The sequence below is a fragment of the Anomaloglossus baeobatrachus genome, chromosome 11 (assembly GCF_048569485.1).
Source record: "Anomaloglossus baeobatrachus isolate aAnoBae1 chromosome 11, aAnoBae1.hap1, whole genome shotgun sequence".
Taxonomy (NCBI): domain Eukaryota; kingdom Metazoa; phylum Chordata; class Amphibia; order Anura; family Aromobatidae; genus Anomaloglossus; species Anomaloglossus baeobatrachus.
The window spans coordinates 26,864,029-26,891,174 of record NC_134363.1 but is presented as its reverse complement, the minus strand read 5'-3'; the positions used below and the strand labels follow the sequence as shown (position 1 = coordinate 26,891,174).

General features: G+C 42.8%; 1 protein-coding gene across 1 annotated transcript in view; it reads left to right on the top strand.

Annotated features, from left to right (window-relative positions):
- The first annotated feature begins 10,538 nt into the window (after positions 1-10,538).
- The window catches only part of LOC142255757 (formyl peptide receptor 2-like), a 36,465-nt gene continuing 19,857 nt past the window's right edge, over positions 10,539-27,146 (top strand). Inside the window, exon 1 of the mRNA XM_075327209.1 lies at positions 10,539-10,561. Within this exon, the coding sequence (XP_075183324.1) occupies positions 10,539-10,561 (23 nt within the window). The remainder of the gene's footprint in view (positions 10,562-27,146) is intronic.

Below are 27,146 nucleotides of genomic sequence, written 5' to 3'. Positions count from 1 at the left end.
AGGAAAACGGAGTACCCGGAGGAAACCCACACAAACACCGGGAAAACATACAAACTCCTTGCAAATGGTGCCCTTGGTGAGAATTGAACCCAGGACCTCAGCGCTGCAAGACTGCAGTGCTAACTACTGAGCCACCGTGCCACCCATTTAGCTTACAGATGCATAACCACCACTCACTGTGTCTGAACACAGGAAGCTGAGCTGACAGCCGCTCTGTGCATGCGGCAGCGTCTATTGTGAAGGAGAGGGCCGTGGGGGGATCAACCCTACACAGGTACCGTGGGACACCGGGGAACACCAGTGGGGTTATAGGGGGTGACCTGGCAGGGCCTGGGGAGGAGTTTTTTGTCGCATGTGTCATGGCACATGCGACAGAAATCAGAGGAGTAGGGTGAATGCGGCCGGTGTGCTGCTGTGCGTGCGGCCATCTTGGATTTCTGGGAGGGCATCGGGGGGGCACTTTGGCGACACCGGGGGACCGGAGGGGACCGGGGAGGAGATTTATCATGTTTGTTCATGCCAGATGGGAGATAAATAATTTTTTACCGGCGCTGTCATTTACTGTAACGTGATCATCGGTATACGGTGTATACCTGTGATCACGTGAGCGGGGACCGGAAAAACCGTCCTGAATCATGATCTCCAGGGTCTCAGCTAGCCCTGAAACCCCAGAGATTTTCTGACGCCGGGGGGGCGTTATTCACTTATTTCTGCCTGCTGTTTATAAACGGCAGATCAGAATAAGGCTACATTCACACGACCGATCCATTTTTGTGGTCTGCAAAAAACAGTCCGTTTTTTTTCACGGGTGCATCCATGTGGCATCCGTTTCCGTTCCGTAGACGGTCTGTATGTCATCTGTTTGTCGTCCGTGTGCCTTCCGTTTTTTTTGTGTACTGCAAAAAAACTGAAGGAGGGAAAATGCAAAAATTTACCCAGGATCCATAGCTTCATCCTACATGAGGCGGTCACATGTTCACTCCAGTGCCATTTTCTACTGCTTTTCACAGCGTAGAGCACTCTGTTGATTTTCTTGTGCTTGTGCACTTCATATCAGTCTTTTCTGTCATTATCATGGCAGAAAGACACATAATGTCCCACTCTCCTGCATTTTGTAATTTTGCACCCTTTGGTGCCTTTCATGTGGCACTAAGGGGTGCTTAGCTTTGTATTTAGCCAAAAAAATGAAAAAAAAAAATGACGTAAGGTTCCCCCTATTTTTGTAGCCAGTTAGGGTAAAGCAGACAGCTGCAGCCTGCAGACCACAGCTGGCAGCCTCACCTTGGCTGGTAATCCAAAACTGAGGACACTCCACGCTGTTATTTTAAATTAAATAAATAATTTTAAAAAAAAAACACGTAGGGGTCCCCCCAAAATTGGATCACCAGCCAAGGTAAAGCAGACAGCTGGGGTCTGATATTCTCAGACTAGGGAGGTCCATGGTTATTGGACTCTCCCCAGCCTAAAAATAGCAGGCCGCAGCCGCCCCAGAAGTGGCGCATCCATTAGATGTTCCAATCCTGGTGCTTCGCCCCAGCTCATCCTGTGCCCTGGTGCGGTGGCAAACGGGGTAATATATGGGGTTAATACCAAATGTGTAATGTCACCTGGCATCAAGCCCTGGGGTTGGTGAGGTCAGGCGTCTATCAGATATCCGACATCACCAACCCAGTCAGTAATAAAAAAAAATAGACGACAAACACATCTTTATTTTAAAAAACACTCCCCAATACATTCCCTCTTGAACCAATTTATTAGAAAGAAAAACAAATCCAGGTCTGGTGTAATCCAAGGGGTTGCCATGACGATCCACACTGTCCCAGTCAATGAAGAGCAGGATATTCCCCATTGGCTGGGAGAGCAGTGCAGTGACCTGAGCTAACATCAATGGGTCAGCCCAGGTCACTGCAGGGCATGACAAGTGCTGCTGTCAGCAAGGTACATTACCTGCGCTGATCTCCTGCACTGCTGACAGCACCTGTCACTGAGTTCAATGACCGCCGCCCTCACAGCCAAGTATCGCGAGCGGCCCGTGACGTCACCGCTAGTCAGTCTCGGGTAGGAAGCGAGAGAAGGTGATGTGACAAGCGGTGGCCATGGAGGACAGTGACAGCGCTGAGGTCGGGACTTTATCACCGCAGGTAAGCCGAGCGGGACCATGTGTGCAGAGTGCAGGTGGGAGGAGCCATGTGTGCTGGCGGCGGAGTGCGAAGTGGGTGGCGCTGAGGACGTCAGTGTCGTGGACTGCTTGGCTGGGGACAGGTGAGTGTGTGTGTGTTTGTGTGTGTGTGTGTGTGTGTGTACATGCCGCGTGCAGGAGGGGGCGAAGTGATCTGAGCGGGGAAGTGTGGGCTTCCTGCACGTAACTAGGATAAACATCGGGTTACTAACCAAAGCGCTTTGCTTGGATACCCGATGTTTATCTTGGTTACCAGCTTCTGGCAGGCTGCCAGCGATGGCTCCTGCACACTGTAGCTGTAAAAAGCTCTGCTTTTTGCTGCTGGAACCGTTCTCGAACGTACCTAGAACTATCGAGCTTTAGCAAAAAGCTCGAGTTCTAGTTCGATCTAGAACAGCCCCCAAAATCACTCGAGCCGCGAACTGGAGAACCGCGAACCGCGCTCAACTCTAGTCATTACAAACACCGCTTGCAGCTTTCATCTCCCAGCAATGAGTGTGAGAGGAGGGGAGTAAAGTAGCACTAATAGTGCTGTGAGACGAGAGCTGCGGAGGTATTTATAATTAAAACCATCAACTTCAAATCCCACTTACTGCTAGAGGTTCTTGTATTTAAAGATAGCTCTATTGTACTTTACACAACAATGACCAGCAGTGAGATTATGGAGTAGAGCAAGGCTGTATGTCAAAAGAATTGCCAAACTGCAAAATGTGAGGCCATGACAGTTGGAAGAACATGAAATGAAATCCATCCATCCATTGAAAAGACAAGATGTGGATGTCCAGGCAAATTTTGGGAGTTAACAAGTCAGCTCATCACAAGATCTATCAGTTGTGGCACAACAAACACGGCAGCTTCATAATAGTGCGGTCACAGATGTCCATGCCAGCACCGAGTAACGCACATTACTCAAGTCTGGAATGGTGGCCCGAAAAAAGGGGAAGAAGCTTCGACTTCAATATCGTCATAAGAAGTGTCGGCACAAGTTTGCGGAAAAGTACGAAAAGTTTACAGACACTAAAGGGGGCTTTACACGCTACTATATCGTTAATGTTTTATCATCGGGGTCACGTTGTTAGTGACGCACATCTGGCGTCATTAATGATATCGCAGCGTGTGACACTGACCAGCGACTTTAAGCGACCTCAAAAATGGTGAAAATCGTTCACCATGGAGAGGTCATCCCAAACTCAAAAATCAGTAAGGGTTGTTTTTCGTTGTGGTTCGTCGCTCCTGCGGCAATACACATCGCTATGTGTGACACCGCAGGAGTGGGGAACGTCTCCTTACCTGCCGCCAGCCACAATGCGGAAGGAAGAGGTGGGCGGGATGTTTACATCATGCTCAGCTCCGCCCCTCTGCTTTGATTGGCCGGCCGCTTAGTGCCGTCGCGGTGACGTCGCTGTGATGCCGAACGTCCCTCCCCCTTGAAGGAGGGATTGTTCGGCAGTCACAGCGACGCCGCCGACCAGGTAAATGCGTGTGATTCTGCCGTAGTGATAATGTTCGCTACAGCAGCGATCACACACAATCGCAGGAACGACGGGGGCGGGTGCTTTTGCATATGATATCGCTAGCAATTGCTAACAATATCGTAGCGTGTAAAGCCACCTTTAGAGTAATATGCTTGTAAATAATATGGGACAGCCCATATTATTATTATTATTTGTAATTATAGCGCCATCAATTCCATGGCGCTTTACATGTGAAAGAGGTATACATAATAAAGACAACTACAATAATCATAAACAATACAAGACACAGACAGGTACAGGAGGAGAGAGGTCCCTGCCCGCGTGGGCTCACAGTCTACAAGGGATGGGTGAGGATACAGTAGGTTAGGGTAGAGCTGATTGTGCGGCGCTATATTACACTGAGGGCTATTGTAGGTTGTAGGCTTGTGGAAAGGGGATTGTAACTTCCACTTCCTCCCCCTTTTCCTGACATATTGGTGGCAGCGGTGGGATGCCAAGGATCATTGCGGGGCAACCAGTGAGATCTGAGGAGGATTAGATATAGTCCGCCCGCAGGAGTTAGGGGAATATATACCTTACTCTCACCGGGAACCCTTCAATCATCGGCATAGTAGAATAGCGGCCTCCTTGCTTATTGTTGGGAAATTCCATAATTGGCCTGACTATAAGAGGGGTGTTAGAGAGCGCGTCACGTGATCTGTCTGGTGGAAAGGGGGGGTTGTAACTTTCACTTCCTCCCCCTTTTCCTGACATATTGATGTCATCATGTGATGATGTCATGTCTTTGGAAGCTCCTGATAGGTTAATTGGCAAAATCTGAGTTAACAAGCTGTTGATGTATTTTAATGCACACCTGAAATACACGGTTTCTTTGTGTAGCTTCATGGGAAAGTAAAAAAAAAAAATCAGCCAAGACCTCAGGAAGAGAATTGTGGACTTGCACAAGTCTGGTTCATCCTTGGGTGCAATTTCCAGATACCTGAAGATGTCTTGTTCATTTGTACAAACAATAATATGCAAATACAAACAAGATGGGAATATGGGAATATCCAGCCATCGTACCATTCAGGAATGAAACTGGTTCTGTGTACCAGAGATGAATGTGCTTTGGTCAGACATGTGCATATCAACCCAAGATCAAAAGCAAAAGACCTTGTGAAGATGCTGGTGGAAGCTGGTAAGATTGTGTCATTATCCGCAGTGAAACAAGTACTGTATAAATATGGGCTGAAAGGCCACTCTGCCAGGAAGAAGCCATTACTCCAAAAGAAACATAAAAGCCAGATTAATGTTTGCAAATGCACACAGGAACAAAGAACTTAATTTTTGAAGATATGTCGTCCTGTGATCTGACAAAACTAAAATTGAACTATTTGGCCATAATGACCATTGTTAGGTTTGGAGGAAAAAAGGGAGAAGCTTTAAAGCCTAAGAACATTATCTTAAATTTGAAACATGCAGGTGGCAGCATCATGGTGTGACGTTGTTTGCTGAAGGAGGGACTGGTGCACTTCACATAATAGTTGGCAATCATGAGGAAAGACAATTATGTGACAATACTGAAGAAACATCTCAAGACAACAGTTAAGAATTTAAAGCTTGGGCGGAAATGGGTCTTCCAAATGGGCAATGTCTCAAAGCTACTGCCAAACTGGTTACAAAGTGGCCTAAGGGTAACACAGTCAATGTTTTGGAGTGGCCATCACAAAGCCCTGATCTCAATTCTGTTGAAAATGTATGTGCAAAGCTGAAGAGGCTGAAGCGAGCAAGATAACCTACAAACATGGCTCAGTTACACCAGTTCTGTCAAGAGGATTGGGCCTAAATTCCTACCAACTATTGTGACAAGCTTATGGATAGAGATCCAAAATGGTTGGCCAAAGTCAAACAGTGTAAGGGCAATGCCACCAAATACTAATGACATGGAGGAAACTTCACTGTGCAGAAAGTAAGAAAAATGCCTGAAAACATTCTCCCTCTTATTATTCTGGCATTTGACAAATACAAATACTTTTGGTTCCTAATGGACCTAAAATGATAAAGGTTTATTCGGATTTCATGATAGATAGTGAGAAAAACCTGTAGATGTGTCTTTATAGAGAGAGGAGGGAAAACCTGCAGATGTGTCTTTATACAGAGCGGAGGGAAAAACCTGCAGATGTGTCTATAGAGAGCGGAGAGAAAAACCTGCAGATGTGTCTTTATAGAGAGTGGAGGGAAAAACCTGCAGATGTGTCTTTATAGAGAGCGGAAGGAAAAACTTGCAGATGTGACTTTATAGAGAGCAGAGGGAAAAACCTGCAGATGTGTCTATAGAGAGCGGAGGGAAAATCCTGCAGATGTGTCTATATAGAGAGTGGAGGGGAACACCTGCAGATGTGTCTTTATAGAGAGCAGAGGGAAAAACCTGCAGATGTGTCTTTATAGAGCGCGGAGGGAAAAACCTGCAGATGTGTCTGTATAGAGAGCGGTGGGAAACTTCTGGTTTTAAAAACCTTTAAAAATGTTGAAATCCAAAAAAAGAGCCGGGATATAAGTTGGTGTATATCGAGGAGCACATTCACACCATGGCGAAGTCACAGACAAAACCCAAGAGAAAGACACAAAATGAGCAAATATCCTATAATAACGGGGTTATGGTATATTTTACAATGTATAGTTTTGCTTTGGCCATTCTTACATGTCTAGAGCTTATAGGTGGCATTAATTGTATTACATTTTAGCCTATTGGACATCTAATCAACAAATAAGTCATGCACATTTGATAAACTGGCAGAATACAGCCCCATGATCGCAATATAACGGAACAAGCAGATTATAATCAGTCTTTGATAATGAACTACTGCAGAAGAAGCGAATATTAAAGTCTAAGATCCTTTTGAAAAGTAGAAGATATTTTTAGGTAAGATTTGCATGAACTTTTATCATTCTAAATTAATTCAACTAAAGATATTTATATTCTGCTCTCCTTGTTACAATGTATTCAGGGTATAATGCTTTTTCCTGACTCGTGAAACTTGGAACAAAATAGTGCATAAAATACCATCGATGATCCTGCGATGTGCAATTGCCTGGAAGATCCAATCAGTTAGCATCAGTCCACCACGGAATATGTTTGAGTGAAGTACATGCATTGATTCCTTGTTTATTAGAGTATAATAAAATATGCATTGTACTGGTGATTACCTGCTCCAGGATGAGCAGATCCTTATATCGCCAAATGAGGGCAGCTCCGTTTGATTTCTTTGATACATTGGGTGTAGTGTAAACTTGACGACTTCTTGTCCTCAACATAGAAACATATTTTTGTACTGATAAAGGCTGTGAGAATTGCGACACTGTGTTTCTGTACTGATGGAGGTTCTGGTGATATATTTCTACGATGATAGTAGTTCTGGTGATGTATTCATGTACTGATGGTGGTCCTGGGGATGGATTCATGTACTGATAAGGGTTGTGATGCTGTGTTTCTGTACTGCTAGTTTCTCTGGTAATGTTTTTCCATACTGGTAACCCCAAATGAGGGCAGCTCCATTTTATTTCCTTGATACATTGGGTTTAGTATAAACTTGACAACTTCTTGTCCTCAACATAGAAAGTGATTCTGAGTCAATAACATCCCCGAAAACAACATTTCAAAATTTCTTCAGTCTGCTTAGATATTCTTAATAATTAATATGGGTTATTTATTTATTTTTAGGTAAAAAGTCAAATTGGATATGATTTATAGCTTTTCTGATGAAGGTTGTGAGGGTTACAACACTGTATTTTTGTACTGATGCAGGTTCTGGTGATATATTTCTACAATGCTAGTGGTTCTAGTGATGCATTCATGTACTGATGGTGGTCCTGGTTATGTATTTATGTACTGATATGGGTTGTGATGCTGTGTTTCTGTACTGGTAGTTTTTCTGGTTATGTATTTTTGTACTGATGAAGGTTGTGAGGGTTGCAACACTGTGTTTATGTACTGATGGAGGTTCTGGTGATATATTTCTACAATGATAGTGGTCCTGGTGATGTGTTCATGTACTGATGGTGGTCCTGGTTATGTATTCATGTACTGATAAAGATTGTGATGCTGTGCTTCTGTACTGGTAGTTACCTGGTAATGTATTTCTGTACTGATGAAAGTGGGAGGATTGCAACACTGTGTTTTGTTACTGCTGAAGGTTATGGTGATATATTTTTACAATGATTGTGGTCCTTGTGACATATTTATGTACTGATGGTGGTCCTGGTGATATATTTATGTACTGATAAGGGTTGTGATGCTGTGTTTCTGTACTGCTAGTTTTTATGGTAATGTATTTCTGTACTGATGAAGGTTGTGAGGGTTGTGACACTGTGTTTCTGTACTGATGGAGTTTCTGGTGGTATATTTCTACAATGATAGTGGTTCTGATGATGTATTCTTGTGTTGTTATTAGTTTTGATCCTGTACACATGTAAACATCCACAGCTTGTAAGATTACTTAATGCCTGGCTATGTTAATTAAGTATTGCGCTGTCTGACAAGTTAAGAGTTACTTTATTTTTATTAACGCTAGGAGGGGTTAAAGGCATTGTCCATGTTTGTGACGAGTCTGCAATCACTTTATGTGAGTGCAGACTATTGAATTCTAACAGCATGCACACTGCACACTGTCAGGATTCTCTAGTTCCAGCAGTGAGAAGTGGAGGTCTCAAAACCATAAATATGTGATTTGCCTACATGCAGTCACATACCAACTGAACATGCATGGCCTCACTCAATACAAGTGATTTGACATGTCTAGCCAAAATATGGCTGGAAGTAATGTAATCACATACTTCCGCTCACATGTCTGTCCACTTTTTCTGCTGGCATGGGAGAATCCTAATAGTTTGCAGTGTGCACACCGTGAGAATTCAGAAACCTGTAGTCACTTAAAGGCCCCTTTACACACTGAGACTTTCTAGCGATCCCACCAGCGATCCCAACCTGGCCGGGATCGCTACAAAGTCTCTGGTGAGTCGCTGGTGAGCTGTCAAACAGGCAGACCTGGCCAACGACGCAACAGCGATCCGGACCTGCAGATTGATCTAGCTAGTCATTGGGGACGTTGTAAAGCAGCTTTTTGAAAGGGAAGTCGCTAACGAAGTGGCTGTAAAGTCCCTTTTACACACTGAGACTTTCTAGCGATCATGCTGCACAGCAGGAAACAAAAGACCAAAGAATGGTCCTGAACGATTTGTAGCGATCAGCAACTTCACAGCAGGGGCCAGGTCGGTGATGTGTTTCACACACTGCAATGTTGCTGGGGAGGTCGCTATTACGTCACAAAACCGGTGACGTTACAGCGATGTCGTTTGCGATGTTGCAGTGTGTAAAGCCACCTTAAACCTGTCACAAACATGGACAACCCCTTCATCTCCTCCTAACAATAATTAAAACAAATTAACTATTAACTTGTCAAACAACACATTACTTTGATTAACATAGAAATTTTATTATGTAATCTTAAAAGCTATGGATTGTTACTTGGATACAGGATCAAAACAATTAACAGCACAATAATACATCACAAGGACCACTATCATTGTAGAAACATATCACAAGAACCTCCATCAGTACACAAACAGTGTCACAACCCTCATAACCTTCATCAGTACAGAAATAAATTTCCAGAAAAACTAGCAGTAGAGAAACACAGCATCACAACTGTTATCAGTACAAGATTACCTCACAAGAACTACTATTAGTACATGAATACATCACCAGGGCCACCATCAGTACAGAAATAATCATTAGAACCACCATCAGTACAGGAATATATAACCATGACATGACCACCATGAGTGTATGAATACATCACCAGGACCATTATCAGTACAGGAATACATCACCATGACCACAATCAGTATATGAATGCATCACCAGGACCTTCATCAGTACATAAATACATCACCAGAACCACCATCAGTACAGGAATACATCACCATGATCATGACAATCATCAGTATATGAATACATCACCAGGACCACTATCAATGCAGTGTACATCAATTGTAATGTCAGGTCAGCCCTTTCATCACAAACCTGGACTTGATTTATAAAATTAAGCACTGCATAAATCTAATAATCTGGAACATGCTTAATGTTGGGATTCAGCTCTGCTTGCTGGTTCCAGCAGTCACCACATGGCCACTCCACCTATATATTTGATTTTCATACTTGCCATCACAGGACAAATAGCTTTTCTTTCTGCTTTTCTCAGGTTTTTACAAAACTTTGAAAGAATTAGGAGGCAGCTAGTCGGCACGTGAATGTAAACAAATATAAGTGAGCAGTCACATTACGACTACCCAAACCACGTAAAGAGGGGGTTCGAAACTTAATTCTTGCACTGGGACGGGAGCTGTAAAACTTATATTTGCCTCTGGATTGCAACATTACGTGTAAAATTGAATCCAGATAAAATTGCGCTCCCCTCCATCCGAGCCCTGCCATGTGCTAAACCAATAGATTTTGACCACATATGGGGTATCATCACACAGCAAATAGGAGTGTCCATTTCCTCTTATTACCCTTGTTATAATGAGAATTTTTGGCCTAAAGCAATATGCTTTTTTTTTTTTGTTTTTTTTTAAATTACAGTCTTAAATCTAAAACTAAGATTTCCTTTTTCACTGTTGGTTTAAATTGCTCACTACACCCCAAATAACATGCGGAAGGGATGCAGCTACTAAAATGTGGTTACTTGTTAAAGTTTTTTATAATCCACGAGAGATAGATTGAGACAGCGATCAAATAAATGCATAATATCTGTTAATTTTCAATTTTTTTTTCTACTATTATTATTTTTTAACTTTTTGATAGAATGGATACCGATTATTTATACCCGAATTTGTCTGATAACACTATGGATGACTACTACTACTACAGGTAAGAAAATATTCTGCATTATTTATTATTCAACAGAAAATCAGTTTAATCCGTACTTACATCTACAGTTGAGCAGTCATGATAGATTCCCGCAAACTCGGCAGAACTGGTTAATCCTCATTGAAATTCGATAGATTTTTTTGATTACCTGCATAAATTAGCCTGGAAAAAAAACATGAAGGAATCCCGCACACCGTTCCTCATAAAATTCTTTAAGACTTTATTGACACATTAAAATCCTTCTTTAAGTTGCGTATTCCAGGGATCAGCCCCTCTTGCGCGTTTCGGAAATACATCCTTACTTATAATACCTATGAGTAAGGACATATGTATGAAAAGCGTAAGGCATGGCTGGATGACCAAAATGCGCAATTTTAATGAAGGATTTTAAAGTGTCAATAAGGTCTTAAAGATTATCATGAGGAACGATGTGCAGGATTCCTTCATCCTTTTCTTGCGTTGAATTGTAGACGCCAACCACTTCCTCCCAGCACGTGTGGGTTCAGATCACTGAGTGGTGAGCCTCCTAAATTTTTTATAAATTAACCTGATATCCTAAATGTTTGCTATTATGTATCAGTGTAGAAAATGGTTATGATGAAAACTTTTAGCTGTGAAAAATTTTAAGACAGAATTTGGAAATAGAATTTTTTTCTTTTTTTTCATTTCACCGACATCAATCAAAAAACTTGAATATAATGAGAACATATAGCAAAAGATTAAAAATAGAGATGAGGAAACCCAAGGTTCCGTATTCAGTGTTCGTACAAAACACAGACTACAAAACAAACATAATTTGGGTGCTTTATGTATGTTGATCACTCATGTGAGCATTGCTGTGCTTAGGTACACTCAGTGCTCAGCCTGGTGCGAGCAGCTTGCAGTGTTTGATCGGCTTGCATTGACGATAACAACAGCATGATCGAATGTAGTGTGCACCAAACAAAAAAAAATATAAAAACCCGCCCAGCTATCCCCAGAATTGTTCGGTTTATGGCTGGCTGCATGTGGGCGGAGACCCAAAACTGCCCAATTAGTGACTTCCATTGGGTTTCAGGTCAAGTCCGGGTCCCATTTCAGGTCAAGTCTGGTAGCCAAACCGAACTTTATCTAAAGTCTGGATGAAGTCACCGAACCAAACTTCAACGGGTCCTCTCATCGCTAATTAGAACAATACAGAAATATACCATAAAATACAGTACTAGCTGTAGTACCCAGCATTGCCCGGGATAGTAACTGTCTCTCCGTCTCTCTCCCAGTCGCTGTCTTTCTGTGTCTGTGTCTGTCTGTCTATTTCTGTCTTTGTCTTTCTGTCTCTGTCAGTCTCTTTCTGTCTGTCTCTTTCTGTCTGTATCTGTGTGTCTGTCTCTGTCTGTCTGTCTCTGTCTTTCTGTCTATGTCTGTCTCTGTGTCTATCTCTATCTGTCTCTGTCTTTCTACCTCTTTCTGTCTGTCTCTTTCTGTCTGTCTTTGTGTTCCTGTCTCTGTGTGTCTGTCTCTGTCTGTGTGTCTGTCTCTGTGTGTCTGTCTCTCTGTCTGTCTCTTTCCCTCTCTGTATGTGTGTCTTTCTCTATCCATATGTGTCTCTGTCTCTATCAATGTCTGTCTGTGCCTGTCTCTATCTCTGTGTCTGTATTTCTGTCTCTCTCTCTCTCTCTATCTCTGTGTCTGTCTGTGTCTGTCTCTCTCTCTTTCTCCGTATCTGTCAGTCTGTTTCCCCGACTGTCTCTTTCCCCGTCTGTCTCGTTCCAGGTCTGTCTCTTTCCCCATCTGTCTCTTTCCCCATCTGTCTCTTTCCCAGTCTGTCTTTTTCCCTGTCTGTCTCTTTCCCCATTTGTCTCTGTCTCTTTCCCTGTCTCTGTTTCCTTGTCTCTTTCCTTGTCTGTCTGTCTCTTTCCCTTGTATTGTCTCCTGATTTATCCTATTTTATGACCTTGTTTCTTTCTGATTTTGACTGTGACGCAACTTCTTGGTATTGACCCTGAGGGAGAACCCTTCCAGCAGCCAGATTGCTCCATTGGGCATCAGCTGACTCTCTGGCCCCAGTTAAGGAGTCCCTGTTTTAATCCAGATCCCTGAAAAAGGGTTATAGGGTGAAGGACATGGCAACATCTGGGATCTGGCATATGGAGTGTCTTGCGCAATACCTGTTTGTTGTGAAAGCCCTATTATCACCTGCCAGGCATCCACATACTGTGAAACACTGTCCCATTGGAGCTGTCGAGAGATGAGATTGGCTTCTTATGGCATCCCTATCGAGAATGAATGGAGTTCTGGTCTGACATCAGTCCTCTCTATTCTTTAACAGAGATAAAGTTCCTTATCAGGGAAAAAAAATCCCTTTCCTGGGTGAGCCTCAGTAGCTGGAGAACCCCTTTACAGAAAAAATGTAAAAAATTCTGGTGTCGTAGGGCAGATATAGGGCAAATACAAAAATTCCTGATGATGCAAAAGAGATATGGCTACTTTTCCTGGTGGTCTACAACAGAGACTGGGTTAATCACAAAATTTCTATAGGTCTATAACAAATAAGTAATGGCAGTACGCCAGATCTGGACCTCATTTTGAAGACACGGTGTTTCGGGATGGTTGTCCCTCGCCAGTGCAAAGTATGAGATCTGATCTGGCTGTATGAGAGAGGCTAAAACGTAGTCTTAAGGGGAAGCTATTCTCTTTATGGAGACTAACACACCCTTCCACCATGCCAATTTGTGGTTATTTGTGGCACAGAATGGAGTAATTAAAAAAAGTAAAAAAGTCTGTCTTTCTATGGCAGAGAATGGATTAATTTTAAACTTTTTGAACTGTTATAGCAAAATGGTGGTTAGTTCTGCTTATCTGCTTACCTGGTGTCAGGTGGTCACTCATTTTTCCAAGTTTCAGTGCCATCTCGGCTGTAACTGGAAGCTGGACATAGTCCACGCCCAAGTCCAGGGTTTCCTTTGTAAGATGAGATCCCTGTAAAGGGGTTAAAGGGGGAAGGACACGGCAACATCCGGGATCTGGCATATGGTGTGGCTTGTGCAACGCCTGTTTGTGAAAGCACTATTATCAGCTGCCAGGCTTCGAAATACTGTGGAAAACTGCCCAATTGGGGCTGTCAAGATCTGAGATTGGCTTCTGCAGCCCCATAAAGAATGAATGGAGTTCTGCTCTGACACCAGTTCTCTCTATACTATAACAGAGATAAAAGTTCCTTATCAAGGCTGAAAATTCCTTCTTCTGGTGAGCCTCAGTGGCTGGATAACCCCTCTAAGAAGATATTGGAGACATTTATGGTGACATAGTGCAGATGCAGTGCAAGTATCAAAATCACTGATGGTCTTTGGTAGAAAAGAGATCCCGGTGGTCTAGGACAGGGCATAGGTTAATCACAAAATCTCTATTGGTCTACAACAAAGAGATAAAGCCTACATGAAGAGAAGGAATTCATTTGTTTTTGGTAATTTGAGGCACAGAATGGAGTATCTAAAAAGTTTGGCTTTCTATAGCAGAGAATGGGTTAATTTTAAAATTTTGTGAGTGTTATAGCAAAGTGGTAGTTAGTTCTGTTAGTGTCCAGTGGTCAGTCATTTCTCCAAGCTTCAGTGCCATCCGGGCTGTATCTGTAAGCTGAACACTGATTGTTCTACCTCCTGTTCTCTCAGTGCATTGACCATAATGATGAGCGCCGAGACAGGGCAGAGAGAGCTCTACAGCTGTACACCCAGATTTCTCTGCAATTGAGCACAGTAATTCACAAATCGTTAACCCTGGTCTTGGAGAGCTCAGGTCAGACTTTTTCTGAGTTGGTAGAGTTTATAAGCTGAGTGGACCTTACATATTGGGATAGGCTGGAAGGAATTATGATCATCGGTGTGTGGATCACTAAGTGTGGATCTATAAGTATGTGTGACAGCCACCCATCTTTCCCATGATTAGCCTTTCCTTCTATGTATCCTGATTTCTCTGCATCTGGTATGTGTGACAGCCACCCATCTTTCCAATGATTAGCCTTTCCTTCTATGTATCCTGATTTCTCTGCATCTGGTATGTGTGTACTGACCACTCCATGAACCCCCCCCCCATTCTCCCCTTTCTTTATGACCTCCCTTTTATCTGTGCCTATGTTCTCATACAGCTGGGGTCATCTTTGATTTAAGTAATCGGGATGAGTATCAGCCCCTACCTTCTGTGATCCACCTGAGTGCTTTCTAACACTATAAATGTGGTTCACATTGTCGGCTGAGACTTTGTCAGCATGTGGATCACGAAGTGTGGATCTATAAATGTGCAGAAAATGAATTAGCCTGAATTTGCCCCGAAGGGACCGGAAGGTAACTGGAAACATAGTCACAGTAAACAATGTTTGTGTGTCTTTTAACTTTCACCCCAATCATACTTCACTTTCTACTTTCCCCTCTAATCCCTAAATCCAATATTGAACCATTCATCTCTCCCTCCATCCTCCCCACCCATCTCACCTTCCCCTCAGATATTTTCCTCCACTTTACACCCTGTGTCTCCAGACACACACGACCACCTCATGGCCTCTCCTGCTCCCACCTACTAACAATCTCTCTGCTTCTCCTCAGTGCTGTGGACATCTCTCCAAATCCTGGTCCTCCTCGCCACATCCCCATTGTCACATCTAACTGCCATCCACACTCTAACACTAATTTCCGCAACCCTTCTATCCTTATACCCATCCACCCAGCCCCCGCCCCCCCAGTCCTACTAACAGGAGCTCTATGGAACACTCGATCTGTCTGCAATAAACTTTCATACATCCATGATCTTTTTGACTCGCCCACCCCAGGGCCTAAGGTGACTCGGTGTCGGGCCGGACTAGTCCGGGGGTAGTCAGCGGTGGCAGGGCCCGACTCCGTGACCCTGGCGGGGTCAATTAATATGGCGGCTGTGGGGGTGGTGACTACAATAAAATTTATGTAAAATATATTCGTGACGCCACCTGTGGTAAATTGCAGCTTTAGGGCCGCAGCTGCTGGAAGGGACCTCCGGGGCTGATATTATGGCAGCAGCTGAGGTGTTTCTTGCTCTCCACAGATAGAGCAGATACCCCGGGGCAACCTTTGGTGCTTGTAAGAGTCTATGGTGTTGTGGATGCAGTGCAGGATGAAGCAGACGACACAGGGCTTGCAGTTAAGATTTTTACTCACTGTTTTCTGAGACCAGGTGCTAGCAAACCGGTTGCCCACAGTATGCTGGGATCCACTGTCAGGTGCCTCCGCCGATCCCAGGTAGTTCAGGAGCCAATGCCAGTGCACCCCTCTTTGTGTCTCTTTCCCTGACTGTCTTCTCAGCCTTGACGCTATCAGATAAACTGGTCTTGGCCTCCACCACAGGACCTGAACAGGGGGCTTGCCTCACTGGTTTCTTGCCCTCTTCCCAGGGAAACTGGGGCAGGTTGTGGCCCTTGGCTCTTGCAGCCACCCCAGGCCTTCGGTGTTACTTTTAGGAAATGTCTCTCTTTCCCCAGTCTAGGGACCGTCCCTGAATGCAGCCAGATCTTCCTGTGGAGCAGGCCACAAGCAAATATGCCCTTCCGTGGCCCTGGAATCCTTTCTTCTCTTTCGTTAGGTATCACCTGGGCCTAACTAGACCCCAGGGTCTCCACCAGGAACTTCCTTCTGTCACTTTCTCTCCTTCACCCCTCCTGAGGTAATTACCTCCCTCACCTTCTCCCTCTCACAGACTACTCCAACTACAACTGCCCTAGAACTTCCTGGTTCCCTGTCTACTCACACCTTCTGACTCCTCCCACCCCCCCTTCTTGCTAGGACCCACCCAATGGGAGCGGGGATGGGACTTACGGCCCCCCATATCTGCATCATGGGGAGTTACTGCCACTGTCCCCTGTTCCGGTGTATGCCTAACAATGGGTGTATGTAGGTTTTATCTGTGGACCGGTAGTGGACCCCATTCTTACCCAGGATGGGATACCACACCTCTGGCTAAGGTGCAATATCTCTGTGGCGAAGGAAGGCTCAGGGGCGCCACATTTTCATCACTAATAAACTTTTCCATTCTTGGCATCACAGAAACCTGGCTCACCCCCTCTGACACTGCTTCTCCTGCTGCACTTTCTTATGGTGGTCTCCAACTCTCTCATACCCCCGCCCCAGTAACAAGCATGGTGGAGGAGTTGGTTTGCTCCTGTCTGACCAATGCTCCTTTACACCAATTCCACTACCACCCTTTGTTACTCTCCCCTCTTTTGAGGTGCACTCCGTATGAATCTACTCCCCTTCAAACCTCCAACTGGCTGTCATTTATCACCCCCTAAGGCCAGCCACTGCCTTTTTTTAACATTTCATCACCTGGCTATTACATTTCATTTCCACCAACATCCTCACCATCATCATGGGTGATTTCAACATCCCCATTGACACTTCTCCCTCACCTGTCTCTAAACGTCTAACTAGAGATGAGCGAGCCTCTAGAGGCTCGAGTTCGGTTCGTCGAACGGAGGCTGCGTTCGAGTTCGGTTCGGCGAGCCGTTAGACGAACCTCTCGAACCCCATTGAAAACAATGGGAGGCAATCACAAACACATAAAAACACATTATAAAATGTACACATACAGTTAATAAACATTGCCATAACACTTACAGGTCCCCACGATGCGTCCTGCACTCTGTCTCCCGACACTTTTCCTTCCGATAATCGCTGTGTCCTCCCGGTAACCAGCACTGATGATAGGACCTATCGTGACGTAAAAATAGCATGTGATCAGTCATGTGTCTATTTTCTCATTGATTACAGACTGGTCATATGGCTAGACATCATGCTAGGTCCTGTCATTGCATCTCTCTTGTACGCGGTGATCGTTTGTGTATCTCCATGTACCGGCAAGATGCTCTGGCATATGGTCGGCTTCTCCGTTCTGCTGCCCCATTCCGGTATCCACCGGCTGCCACAGCCGGTCAATAACGGAGATCACCGTTGCTATAGCAACATGCCTGTCAGCGGTGACGTCACCGCTTACAGCCAGCAGCTTGTGCTCACGGAGAAAAAAGACTGCACGGGGAGCAGCAGCGTCTTCCTCCCATGCAGCGCTGTCTGATATAGCAGAGCTGCATGGGTTGAAAGAGAAAGAAGACATAAGACCATGGATCGTGGAGGGATAAGAGGGAGTAATAAACATGGAGTCTCTAAGTGTGTCTGTGTATTTATTTCTATTAAAGTATTTTTTCTCTGTGTGGTGGTTTTTTTTAACCCTTTATTGGAGATTCTTAATGGCCGGGTCAAACTTGCCTGACATTAAGAATCTCTGGCTTAATACTAGCTAGTAAAACAAAGCTAGTATTAACTCATTATTACCCAGCAAGCCACCCAGCTTCAGGGCAGCTGGAAGAGTTGTATATAGTGCCAGATGATGGCGCTTTTATGAAAGCGACATTTTCTGGGGCAGCTGCGAACTGCAATTCACGGCAGAAGGGCCCAGAAAGCTCGGGCCAACCTGTGCTGAAGATTCCAATCCCCAGCTGCCTAGTTGTACCTGGCTGGACACAAAAATATAGCAAAGCCCACGTAATTTGTTTTTTAATTATTTCATGAAATTCGTGAAATAATTAAAAAAACGGGCTTCCCTATATTTTTAGTTCCCAGCTGGGTACAAATAGGCAGCTAGGGGTTGGGGGCAGCCCGTAGGTACCTGCTGTACCTGGCTAGCATACAAAAATATGGCGAAGCCCACGTAATTTTTTGGTGGGCAAAAAACTCCTGCATACAGTCCTGGATGGAGTATGCTGAGCCTTGTAGTTCTGCAGCTGCTGTCTGCTCTCCTGCATACACTAGTGAATGGAGCATACTGGGCCTTGTCGTTCTGCAGCTACTGTCTGCTCTCCTCCATACAGACAGACAGCAACTGAAGAACTATAAGGCTCAGCATACTCCATCCAGGACTGTATGCAGGAGTTTCCCCCCCAAAAAAAATTACGTGGGCTTCGCCATGTTTTTGTATGCTAGCCAGGTACAGCAGGCAGCTACGGGCTGCCCCCAACCCCCAGCTGCCTATTTGTACCCGACTGGGAACCAAAAATGTAGCGAAGCCCTTTTTTTAATTATTTCATGAATTTCATGAAATAATTTTAAAAAAAAAATGACGTATGCTTCGCCCAATTTTTGTGTCCAGCCACGTACAACTAGGCAGCTGGGGATTGGAATCCACAGCTAAGGGTACCCAAGCTTTCTGGGCACCCCTGCTGCGAATTGCAGTCCGCAGCTGCCCCAGAAAATGGCTCTTTTATAGAAACGCCATCTTCTGGCGCTGTATCCAACTCTTCCAACTGCCCTGGTGACAGGTGGCTCGCTGGGTAATAATGGAATTATGGCTAGCTGTATATTATCAACTGGCCCTAAGCCCGAAATTCATGGTGTCATGCCAATATTAGACATGGCCACCATGAATTTCTAGTACAGATAAAAAAAAAACAACACACAGAAAAATATTTTTATTAGAAATAAAACACAACACAATTAGTGACTCCATCTTTATTGAAATAAAGAACCCCCCTCCGCAGAAATGCTGTGTCAAGGGTCCCGTGCCGTCCAATGCAGATCCAATATCATCTGATTGGTTTGCTGGAAGGCAAAGCGATCAGATTATGTGTCAAGTTCAAGTACCTGAATCACATGACACAGCAGCTGATTGTTTAAAAGCTGTTAAAACTGATGCATCAGTGCAAAAAAACAAACAAACTACACACTTCAGTGCAGACTCCTGTCCGACAGCATCAGCTGATAGTTTAGCCGGGCGGTAAAAAGCCGGCCTCACCGCTCGACTTATAGCGTCAGTTGATTCCTTCAGGTGACCGCATCAGCTGATCATTGCCAGGTCTGAGAAAGAGAGAGAGAGAGAAAGAAGAGAGAGGAGAGAGAAGAGAGAGGAGAGAAAAAAGAGAGAGGAGAGAGAGGGAAAAAGAGAGACTGAGAAAAAGAGAGAGAGAAAAAGAGAGAGAGAGAGAGAGGAGAGACAGAGGAGAAAGAGAGAGGAGAGAGAGAAAGAGGGAAAGAGAAAGTGAGAGAAAAAGAAAGAGAGAAAAGAGAGAAAGAGAGAGAAGAGAGAGAGGAGAGAAAGAGAGAGAGAAGAGAGAGAGGAGAGGAGAGAGAAGGAGGAGAGAGAAGAGGAGAGAAGAGGAGAGAAGAGAGAGAGGAGAGAGAGAAGAGAGAGAAGAGAGAAAGAAGAGAGAGAGGAGAGAGGAGAGAGAGCAAGCGAGAGGGAGAGAGAGAGGTAAAAAGAAAAAAAGAGACTGAGAAAAAGAGAGAGAGAGAAAAAGAGAGAAAAAGAGAGAGGGAGAGGAGAGAGGAGAGAGAGGAGAGAGAGAGAAAGAGAGAAAAAGAGAGAGAGAGAAAGAGAGAGAGAAAGAGAGAGAGAAAGAGAGAGAGAGAAAAAGAGAGAGAGAGAGAGAGACAGAGAGAGAGAGAGGAGAGAGAGAGAAGAGAGAGAAGAGAGAGGAGAGAACAATGCAGCCTCATTCCGTGAACTGCTCCGATTTTAGAGGTGTAACCCGCAGCTCACAGCTGATGTCCGGCTCCTCCCCTCAGTGCATAATTAAATTAAATTATAATTATAAATATCTAATATTATAATTTAAAATTAAAAATAAAAAAAAAAAGTAAGTAAATTCTTTTCCGGGACCGGGACTATAACTCGCGACCTAATGCTTCTGAGGCGAGCGCGCTGTCCACTGAGCTACTGAGTCTATTAATAAAGATAGGCAGATTTGGTAATCTTGAAGTCTGCAGTAGAGTTGAGCGCAGTTCGCGGTTCGTGGTTCTCCAGTTCTAAGCTCGAGTGATTTTTGGGGCTGTTCGAGATCGAACTAGAACTCGAGCTTTTTGCAAAAGCTCGATAGTTCTAGATACGTTCGAGAACGGTTCTAGCAGCAAAAAGCAGGGCTTTTTACAGCTACAGTGTGCAGGAGCCATCGCTGGCAGCCTGCCAGAAGCTGGTAACCAAGATAAACATCGGGTATCCAAGCAAAACGCTTTGGTTAGTAACCCGATGTTTATCTTAGTTACGTGCAGGAAGCACACACTTTCCCGCTCAGCTCACTCCGCCCCCTCCTGCCCGCGGCCTGTACACATACACACACACACACGTACACATACATACACATACACACACACACACACACACACACACACATCCCCCCCCCCCGCTCGGCTTACCTGCGGTGAAGAAGTCCCGTCCTCAGCGCTGTCACTGTCCTCCATGGCCGCCGCTTGTCACATCACCTCTCGCTTCCGACCCGAGACTGACTAGCGGTGACGTCACGGACCTCTCGCGATACTTGGTGTGAAGGCGCTGGTCATTGACCTCAGTGACAGGGGCTGTCAGTGTGCTGGAGATCAGCGCAGGTAATGTACCTCGCTGACAGCAGCACTTGTCATCCCCTGCAGTGACCTGGGCTGACCCATTGATGTTAGCTCAGGTCACTGCACTGCTCTCCCAGCCAATGGGGAACATCCTGCTCTTCATTGACTGGGACAGTGTGGATCGTCATGGCAATTTTTTTTATTACTGACTGGGTTGGTGATGTCGGGTATCTGATAGATGCCTGACCTCACCAACCCCAGGGCTTGATGCCAGGTGACATTACACATCTGGTATTAACCCCATATATTACCCCGTTTGCCACCGCACCAGGGCGCGGGATGAGCTGGGGCGAAGCACCAGGATTGGCGCATCTAATGGATGCGCCACTTCTGGGGCGGCTGCGACCTGCTATTTTTAGGCTTGGGAGAGTCCAATAACCATGGACCTCCCTAGTCTGAGAATATCAGGCCCCAGCTGTCTGCTTTACCTTGGCTGGTGATCCAATTTTGGGGGACCCCTACGTTTTGTTTTTTTTTTAATTATTTATTTAATTTAAAATAACAGCGTGGGGTGCCCTCAGATTTGGATTACCAGCCAAGGTGAGGTTGCCAGCTGTGGTCTGCAGGCTGCAGCCGTCTGCTTTACCCTAGCTGGCTACAAAACTAGGGGGAACCCTATGTCATTTTTTTTTTTTTTCATTTTTTTGGCAAAATACAAAGCTAAGCACCCCTTAGTGCCACATGAAAGGCACCAAAGGGTGCTCCACTTTTTCTCCACTTTTTCTCCATTTTTGCTCCACTTTTGCTCCACTTTTGCTCCACTTTTGCTCCACTTTTTCTCCACTTTTTCTCCATTTATTCTCCACTTTTTCTCCACTTTTTCTCCATTTTTTTCTCCACTTTTTCTCCACTTTTTCTCCACTTTTTCTCCACTTTTTCTCCACTTTTTCTCCACTTATTCTCCACTTATTCTCCACTTTTTCTCCACTTTTTCTCCACTTATTCTCCACTTTTTCTCCACTTTTTCTCCACTTTTTCTCCACTTTTTCTCCACTTTTTCTCCACTTTTTCTCCACTTATTCTCCACTTTTTCTCCACTTTTTCTCCACTTTTTCTCCACTTTTTCTCCACTTATTCTCCACTTTTTCTCCACTTTTTCTCCACTTTTTCTCCACTTATTCTCCACTTATTCTCCACTTTTTCTCAACTTTTTCTCCACTTATTCTCCACTTTTTCTCCACTTTTTCTCCACTTTTTCTCCACTTTTTCTCCATTTATTCTCCACTTTTTCTCCACTTTTTCTCCATTTTTTCTCCACTTTTTCTCCACTTTTTCTCCACTTTTTCTCCATTTACTCTCCACTTTTTTTCCACTTTTTCTCCACTTTTTCTCCACTTTTTCTCCATTTATTCTCCACTTTTTCTCCACTTTTTCTCCATTTTTTTCTCCACTTTTTCTCCACTTATTCTCCACTTTTTCTCCACTTTTTCTCCATTTTTTCTCCACTTTTTCTCCACTCTTTCTCCATTTATTCTCCACTTTTTCTCCACTTTTTCTCCATTTTTTTTCTCCACTTTTTCTCCACTTTTTCTCCACTTTTTCTCCACTTTTTCTCCACTTATTCTCCACTTATTCTCCACTTTTTCTCCACTTTTTCTCCACTTATTCTCCACTTTTTCTCCACTTATTCTCCACTTTTCCTCCACTTTTTCTCCACTTTTTCTCCACTTATTCTCCACTTTTTCTCCACTTTTTCTCCACTTTTTCTCCATTTATTCTCCACTTTTTCTCCACTTTTTCTCCATTTTTTCTCCACTTTTTCTCCACTTTTTCTCCACTTTTTCTCCATTTACTCTCCACTTTTTTTTCCACTTTTTCTCCACTTTTTCTCCACTTTTTCTCCATTTATTCTCCACTTTTTCTCCACTTTTTCTCCATTTTTTTCTCCACTTTTTCTCCACTTATTCTCCACTTTTTCTCCACTTTTTCTCCATTTTTTCTCCACTTTTTCTCCACTCTTTCTCCATTTATTCTCCACTTTTTCTTCACTTTTTCTCCATTTTTTTTCTCCACTTTTTCTCCACTTTTTCTCCACATTTTCTCCACTTTTTCTCCACTTATTCTCCACTTATTCTCCGCTTTTTCTCCACTTTTTCTCCACTTATTCTCCACTTTTTCTCCACTTTTTCTCCACTTATTCTCCACTTTTTCTCCACTTTTTCTCCACTTATTCTCCACTTTTTCTCCACTTTTTCTCCACTTTTTCTCCACTTTTTCTCCACTTTTTCTCCACTTATTCTCCACTTATTCTCCACTTTTTCTCCACTTTTTCTCCACTTATTCTCCACTTTTTCTCCACTTTTTCTCCACTTTTTCTCCACTTTTTCTCCACTTATTCTCCACTTTTTCTCCACTTTTTCTCCACTTTTTCTCCACTTTTTCTTCACTTTTTCTCCACTTTTTCTCCACTTATTCTCCACTTATTCACCACTTTTTCTCCACTTTTTCTCCACTTATTCTCCACTTTTTCTCCACTTTTTCTCCACTTATTCTCCACTTTTTCTCCACTTTTTCTCCACTTATTCTCCACTTTTTCTCCACTTTTTCTCCACTTTTTCTCCACTTTTTCTCCACTTTTTCTCCACTTATTCTCCACTTTTTCTCCACTTTTTCTCCACTTTTTCTCCACTTTTTCTCCATTTATTCTCCACTTTTTCTCCACTTTTTCTCCATTTTTTTCTCCACTTTTTCTCCACTTTTTCTCCATTTACTCTCCACTTTTTTCCACTTTTTCTCCACTTTTTCTCCACTTTTTCTCCATTTATTCTCCACTTTTTCTCCACTTTTTCTCCACTTTTTCTCCATTTATTCTCCACTTTTTCTCCACTTTTTCTCCATTTTTTTCTCCACTTTTTCTCCACTTATTCTCCACTTTTTCTCCACTTTTTCTCCATTTTTCTCCACTTTTTCTCCACTCTTTCTCCATTTATTCTCCACTTTTTCTCCACTTTTTCTCCATTTTTTTCTCCACTTTTTCTCCACTTTTTCTCCACTTATTCTCCACTTTTTCTCCACTTTTCTCCACTTTTTCTCCACTTATTCTCCACTTATTCTCCACTTTTTCTCAACTTTTTCTCCACTTATTCTCCACTTTTTCTCCACTTTTTCTCCACTTATTCTCCACTTTTCCTCCACTTTTTCTCCACTTTTTCTCCACTTATTCTCCACTTTTTCTCCACTTTTTCTCCACTTTTTCTCCATTTATTCTCCACTTTTTCTCCACTTTTTCTCCAATTTTTTCTCCACTTTTTCTCCACTTTTTCTCCACTTTTTCTCCATTTACTCTCCACTTTTTTTTCCACTTTTTCTCCACTTTTTCTCCACTTTTTCTCCATTTATTCTCCACTTTTTCTCCACTTTTTCTCCATTTTTTCTCCACTTTTTCTCCACTTATTCTCCACTTTTTCTCCACTTTTTCTCCATTTTTTCTCCACTTTTTCTCCACTCTTTCTCCATTTATTCTCCACTTTTTCTTCACTTTTTCTCCATTTTTTTCTCCACTTTTTCTCCACTTTTTCTCCACTTTTCTCCACTTTTTCTCCACTTATTCTCCACTTATTCTCCGCTTTTTCTCCACTTTTTCTCCACTTATTCTCCACTTTTTCTCCACTTTTTCTCCACTTATTCTCCACTTTTTCTCCACTTTTTCTCCACTTATTCTCCACTTTTTCTCCACTTTTTCTCCACTTTTTCTCCACTTTTTCTCCACTTTTTCTTCACTTTTTCTCCACTTTTTCTCCACTTATTCTCCACTTATTCACCACTTTTCTCCACTTTTTCTCCACTTTTTCTCCACTTATTCTCCACTTATTCACCACTTTTTCTCCACTTTTTCTCCACTTATTCTCCACTTTTTCTCCACTTTTTCTCCACTTATTCTCCACTTTTTCTCCACTTTTTCTCCACTTATTCTCCACTTTTTCTCCACTTTTTCTCCACTTATTCTCCACTTTTTCTCCACTTTTTCTCCACTTTTTCTCCACTTATTCTCCACTTTTTCTCCACTTTTTCTCCACTTTTTCTCCACTTTTTCTCCACTTTTTCTCCACTTTTTCTCCACTTATTCTCCACTTTTTCTCCACTTTTTCTCCACTTTTTCTCCACTTTTCTTCACTTTTTCTCCACTTTTTCTCCACTTATTCTCCACTTATTCACCACTTTTTCTCCACTTTTTCTCCACTTATTCTCCACTTTTTCTCCACTTTTTCTCCACTTATTCTCCACTTTTTCTCCACTTTTTCTCCACTTATTCTCCACTTTTTCTCCACTTTTTCTCCACTTTTTCTCCACTTTTTCTCCACTTTTTCTCCACTTATTCTCCACTTTTTCTCCACTTTTTCTCCACTTTTTCTCCACTTTTTCTCCATTTATTCTCCACTTTTTCTCCACTTTTTCTCCATTTTTTTCTCCACTTTTTCTCCACTTTTCTCCATTTACTCTCCACTTTTTTCCACTTTTTCTCCACTTTTTCTCCACTTTTTCTCCATTTATTCTCCACTTTTTCTCCACTTTTTCTCCACTTTTTCTCCATTTATTCTCCACTTTTTCTCCACTTTTTCTCCATTTTTTTCTCCACTTTTTCTCCACTTATTCTCCACTTTTTCTCCACTTTTTCTCCATTTTTTCTCCACTTTTTCTCCACTCTTTCTCCATTTATTCTCCACTTTTTCTCCACTTTTTCTCCATTTTTTTCTCCACTTTTTCTCCACTTTTCTCCACTTATTCTCCACTTTTTCTCCACTTTTTCTCCACTTTTTCTCCACTTATTCTCCACTTATTCTCCACTTTTTCTCAACTTTTTCTCCACTTATTCTCCACTTTTTCTCCACTTTTTCTCCACTTTTTCTCCACTTTTCCTCCACTTTTTCTCCACTTTTTCTCCACTTATTCCCCTCCACTTTTTCTCCACTTTTTCTCCACTTTTTCTCCATTTATTCTCCACTTTTTCTCCACTTTTTCTCCATTTTTTCTCCACTTTTTCTCCACTTTTTCTCCACTTTTTCTCCATTACTCTCCACTTTTTTTTCCACTTTTTCTCCACTTTTTCTCCACTTTTTCTCCATTTATTCTCCACTTTTTCTCCACTTTTTCTCCATTTTTTTCTCCACTTTTTCTCCACTTATTCTCCACTTTTTCTCCACTTTTTCTCCATTTTTTCTCCACTTTTTCTCCACTCTTTCTCCATTTATTCTCCACTTTTTCTTCACTTTTTCTCCATTTTTTTTCTCCACTTTTTCTCCACTTTTCTCCACTTTTTCTCCACTTATTCTCCACTTATTCTCCGCTTTTTCTCCACTTTTTCTCCACTTATTCTCCACTTTTTCTCCACTTTTTCTCCACTTATTCTCCACTTTTTCTCCACTTTTTCTCCACTTATTCTCCACTTTTTCTCCACTTTTTCTCCACTTTTTCTCCACTTTTTCTCCACTTATTCTCCACTTATTCTCCACTTTTTCTCCACTTTTTCTCCACTTATTCTCCACTTTTTCTCCACTTTTTCTCCACTTTTTCTCCACTTATTCTCCACTTTTTCTCCACTTTTTCTCCACTTTTTCTCCACTTTTTCTTCACTTTTTCTCCACTTTTTCTCCACTTATTCTCCACTTATTCACCACTTTTTCTCCACTTTTTCTCCACTTTTTCTCCACTTATTCTCCACTTATTCACCACTTTTTCTCCACTTTTTCTCCACTTATTCTCCACTTTTTCTCCACTTTTTCTCCACTTATTCTCCACTTTTTCTCCACTTTTTCTCCACTTATTCTCCACTTTTTCTCCACTTTTTCTCCACTTTTTCTCCACTTTTTCTCCACTTATTCTCCACTTTTTCTCCACTTTTTCTCCACTTTTTCTCCACTTTTCTCCATTTATTCTCCACTTTTTCTCCACTTTTTCTCCATTTTTTTCTCCACTTTTTCTCCACTTTTTCTCCACTTTTTCTCCATTTACTCTCCACTTTTTTTCCACTTTTTCTCCACTTTTTCTCCACTTTTTCTCCATTTATTCTCCACTTTTTCTCCACTTTTTCTCCACTTTTTCTCCATTTATTCTCCACTTTTTCTCCACTTTTTCTCCATTTTTTTCTCCACTTTTTCTCCACTTATTCTCCACTTTTTCTCCACTTTTTCTCCATTTTTTCTCCACTTTTTCTCCACTCTTTCTCCATTTATTCTCCACTTTTTCTCCACTTTTTCTCCATTTTT